The 4916-nt window shown below is 34.6% G+C and overlaps 1 protein-coding gene across 1 annotated transcript; it reads right to left on the bottom strand.

Annotated features, from left to right (window-relative positions):
- Positions 1–609: 609 nt before the first annotated feature.
- LOC114187321 (GRF1-interacting factor 1-like) lies at positions 610–4547 on the bottom strand. The gene is made up of 4 exons (XM_028075542.2): positions 4151–4547; positions 3082–3158; positions 1401–1485; positions 610–1290 (listed from the first exon to the last, which is right to left on the bottom strand). The coding sequence occupies exons 1-4, from the start codon at positions 4229–4231 to the stop codon at positions 862–864; spliced, it is 672 nt and encodes a 223-aa protein (XP_027931343.1). The 5' UTR covers positions 4232–4547; the 3' UTR covers positions 610–861.
- Between the last annotated feature and the right edge of the window lie 369 nt (positions 4548–4916).

Here is a 4916-nt window from a genome sequence, read left to right as displayed (position 1 = left end):
TAATTATTTCAAATTTGATTTGTGGATAAATTATCATTCCAAGATTGGATATACATAAGATCTTCACAAAATTCTTCATTGAATTTATTACAATAGTTTAGTTGAATTTATGTTTATGATATTTATGTTATTTTATGTTTTACCAGTCAAAGTTTAAACTATTGTAATAAATTCAATGAAGAAATATCAAAAACACAAATTAAAATAAGTACCTTAAAATATACGATCTCAAACTGAAGTTCAAGTCAGGCAAAACAATCCAGGATAGGTCAAAAAGTCGATTAACCAACGATTTTCTACTAAATTTAATTTAAAAAAGATTCTATTTATGCAAAAGTAAATCTACTTTATGCTTCACAAAGTTAGAGTAATTTGCATATAGGATCCAGATTCATATCTCATTTCTATAATTGACATTGAGCTCGATGATATATCTGTTAATCAATTAAAGAAAAAAATTTAATTAAAGTTAGACACTTGATTGTTCTAATATTAATTGAGATATAATCTATTTATACCCTATTTATGGAGTGATGCAGGGAGACAGAAAGTAGTACTAAAAATGAGAAGCAGAACCTAAACTGATAAATTCAAAACCAACCGCAGAGATAGAAAAAACACAGCTTTTGAACTTCACTTCACATGGACCAACCATGTTATGTGACCACAGATCTAAGCAGAAAATGTGGTAATTTGTGCAGAAAGATCAAGGCAAGGGTTTGCCTCAAGCACTACTACAACAACATAATCCAACATTATATAATAACCAGACAAGTTACTTACCATTGTTGTCATTACCTAATTCTCCTAACTAATTAACTAACCAAAAGTTTGCAGTAATTTTTGACAGTTTTAGAGTGTCTAGTTTCCATCTTCAGCAGACTTCAGGTAAAGGCTTTCACCCCCTTCACCGGAGCTTCCCCCTCTGCCATCACCGGAGCCACCAATATCCTGCTTGCCACTTCCACCACCGATCATGCTTCTTCCATGCAAACCCTCTCCGGCAGAGCCGCCGCCGCCGCGGACAAAGTCCGGAAACCCTCCAGAACCTCCTAATGTTGAGCTGCCAGATCCCACATTCACATGGCTCCCTTCACTTTGCAGCATGTGAAGTCCTGAACTTCCCCCCAGTTGGCTGTGCATCACTTGCTGCTGTTGAAGTGCCGAGTATGGCTGCTGCGAATACAAATGGGAGGATCGTGCAGCCATTAACTGTTGTGGTGTCATCTGCTGTGCTTGTTGAGCCTGCATGTAGTGTGCTCCCTGCTGCATCATCCCCCCAGAAGGGTACTGCACCATCAAATCCATACATTAGATTCAGACAATGTTTAGATAAAAGTTGAAAAATAGTTACTTTCTGTGAATTTTGATGCAAAACTCAGTAAGGTAATATTGTGTACCTGACCAGGCATAGTGGGTGGTTGAGGCTGAGAATCTGCTATTGCTGCTAAGTACATGAGATTTCTCTGTAGTCTTGCTTGATTCCTGCAAAAAATTGAGAATAAGTCTAAGATAACCTTCTAAAGTTGGATCATTGTGGAATTCTTAACATCTCTGAATGAAGTATAACACCAAGAGGAGACTAGACTTTGATAAGATAAGAAAATTGAGAACAAAATAAGCTCACTTCAACTCTAGAAACTAGTTTTGAAAGGGAAATTTTCTTGAGTGATTATAAGTACTGTTGAACTTCAAGAAGTATTTCAATAGCTTAAGTAACTAGATGAATCTTCATTGACTTTATAATCTAACATAACCTATACTTTAAAGAATAGAAAAAGAAACAGTTGCACTTGTCCTTCTATCTTGCATTGAAAGGTTAATTTTGAGTTTCTCTATGTATAGCTGAAAAATCCGAAGTTTGATTTCCACCAGAAACCTTTCAAGATAAATAAGTTAATTCAGTCATACATTATTAGTTCCAGCTGCATCCAACAACCAAGCTTCATTTCATTAAATGAAGGTAGCTACACATTGACAAATGACATCATTAGACTCTACATCCAAAACCAAAACTTAAACAAACATCTATAGAAGGATATTTTTTTAATGATATCCTGTTGTTTTCACTTCAAAAATCATATAGTTGGACTGACCAGTTGACATAAATGAATTTTCAGAAAAATAGAATTTACATTAGAATCAATGGAGGTGTCAGCAAAAAAAGTTATTTTCTGTACTACAGAAATCTGAGAGATCCAGTGAAGTTATTGGAGAGAGGATAGAGAAGAATCAAAGGATCAAGAGAAACAACATTAATCAGAAGAGTTCATTCATGTGGGGAATATAGAAAGTGAGAATTTTAAGCAACTTCTCTTAAGAACTAAAAGCATCTACAATGAAGATCTTACAAGAAACTAGCAAAAAAGATCTATCACAAGATATATAATGAAACAAGATAAACCAAAACTTAAATTCAGAAAAGAATTAGAAGACATGACATTGCAAAGTTTATATGTAAAAACAATATCATATAGACAGAATTTATAAGTACTGTCGTATTTTTTTTCTTTGCATTCTCATAGCTAAATCTTGTAATTACGTTCATCATCCTTGATGTTATTCCAATAAGAGCAATTGGCCTGAAAATGTAAAAGAGGCGTACCTAAATACTTTAAATACAGGCTCATAAAAGAAGGTAAATTCTTGGTGATTTCAATGGCACTCGTGTATGACACTAAATCAGTTACATTCTTCTGGCACACATTCAATTTTCATTCGTTAATTTGCTGATAAACTTAATTTTTACCTGCCATAATATATAAATGTCTGATGGAATGGGAAAAATTCTCAGGTGGTGTGAGTCCCCTATCTATTTGGCAAGGGCCATATAGAATTAAATTGAACCAACTTAGAGTGAAAATAACATCAAGATTTGGATACTGAAAATTTGTTGAAAACAAGAAATCACATCGGAGACGTATAACTATTGACTTGTAGTCTTTTCTGGGATGTGAAAAAACCACCTTTAGAATGTGGAACTAAACACACTAAAAACATTATTACCTAGCAATAAATTAAGAAATGAGAAACACAAAACTCAGTTCAAATATAAAAGGATAATTATAGTATAATCCTTACTCAGCACACTCGCTCAGCTTGCCAGAATTCTGGCTTTCGACAATCTTCAGGATTAAGGACTTGTTCTCATCCAGGTACTGCTTGTAAAATAACGGGGGTTAGAGGTCAATTGAAGGATCAACATCATAATTAATATCATATAACTGTTACTAAAAATAATCAAGCAAGGGTAGCAGCAAAATTTGGAAACCTCCTTCCTGTTACTGAACTGTATTTCTATGAAGAAAATACCATATGATGCACGTATATTTAAGGTTAGAAAACAATGAAGAGTGTTTACTGAAGTTGCATCAGATATAGTAAGTATATACTAAGCTATAAATAGTATATGAATTTATATGTTCTACTTTGATCTAAGTCTGTCTGCCTTAATTTCTTAATTGTCCTACCGTTTAGGTATGTAACTAGAACTGCACCACATTAATCAAACCATGTCCTTGAATCAAACACTTCTTACAAAATAACATTTACCTTGATGAAATACCAAACTAAACACAAGTGCAGACATGTTATCAAAATCTAATATGAGAAAAAGATTTATAGATGTAATTTGAGGTTATTTGAAGCATTAATAGCAAGTGTGAAAGAGGGATGGAAATAGCAGAAAGAGGTATTGAAGGGTGAGAGAGAGCATGTGCATTAAGAAACATAGGAAAAAGATTACAGAAAATGTGATCTGAGCGGTGAGGTGAGAAAAGCAGAAGCAGGCATGATAAAAGGTGTGATTGAGTGAGCACAGCACATGTAGACAGGATATTTATACAGATGCAAGAAAGAGTAGCAGAAGCTGACAAGGGAAGAAGCAGAATAAGAGAAGGAAGGGTGTGAACAGAAAAAACTAAAAGGAAACGGTTCTAAAAGTGGCATACAATACAAGACCCACAAGCAGTGCTGAGACAAAAGGGCCCTGAGCAGAGCGAGAGGGGACATGAATGATGAATGTGAATGAATACATATATATGTATACACATATATACGCATATAGATACAACATGTATGTATATGTGTGATGAGTAGGATGAGTAGGATGAGTATGAGAGGAGGTGGAGAAGGGAGAAGAGTGAAGAACCTGCTGAATGTGATCAGTGGTGACGTTGTTGGGGTAATAGGCTGCCATCAAGGGCTGCATCTGCATCAGGTGCTGCTGCATCTCTCACGCAATATTATCTGTTTATATATAATGTATGATATGATGATATATGATATATGATATAATGATATGATGGGTAATTTCTATTTCTCTCTCTATATTTGTTTCTCACTCCAAAACTAAAGAAAAACAAAGGTGAAGGCTGCAAAGCAAGGAAGGAAGAGTAAGAAGTGCAGAGAGAAGAAAGGGTGTTCCTACTTTCTCTCTCTTTGTTTTCTGGGTGTTCCTACTTTTCCCTTGGGTTGGGTATTAGAATGATGCTACCACAGACGGAAGAAGATATTAGAAAGCGTGAAGAGAAAGTGAAAGAGAGAGAGAAGAGAAAAGAAGACATTGGGGGTTGGGACTATTACTATTTTATTGGTTTTGACTCTTTCTTCCACTATGGGGTCGCTCTCTCTTGAACTGCGTGTTCTGCTGTTGTGTTGTGTTCTTCTCTCTCTGTTTCTCTCTAGATCACGTGACAGATGACATCACAGACAAGGAGAACAAATTTGACCAACTATTCTCAAACTATTTAATGTTCAAATTAATAATATATTATATATTTTCCGTAAAAATAAATTTATGAAATAGTAGGTTTAAAAGGATAAAAATTGAAAAGAAAATGGTGTTGGAAAAATTGATAGAAAAAGAATTTAGGGTAAAAGAGAAAGTATCTGAGAATGGCACATAAACATAAAAC

This window comes from Vigna unguiculata, chromosome 6 (genome assembly GCF_037176805.1).
Source record: "Vigna unguiculata cultivar grain cowpea cultivar isolate G323 ecotype 2 chromosome 6, ASM3717680v1, whole genome shotgun sequence".
In the NCBI taxonomy this organism is placed as follows: domain Eukaryota; kingdom Viridiplantae; phylum Streptophyta; class Magnoliopsida; order Fabales; family Fabaceae; genus Vigna; species Vigna unguiculata.
The sequence above is the reverse complement of the archived record's forward strand: the minus strand, read 5'-3'. Positions and strand labels throughout refer to the sequence as shown.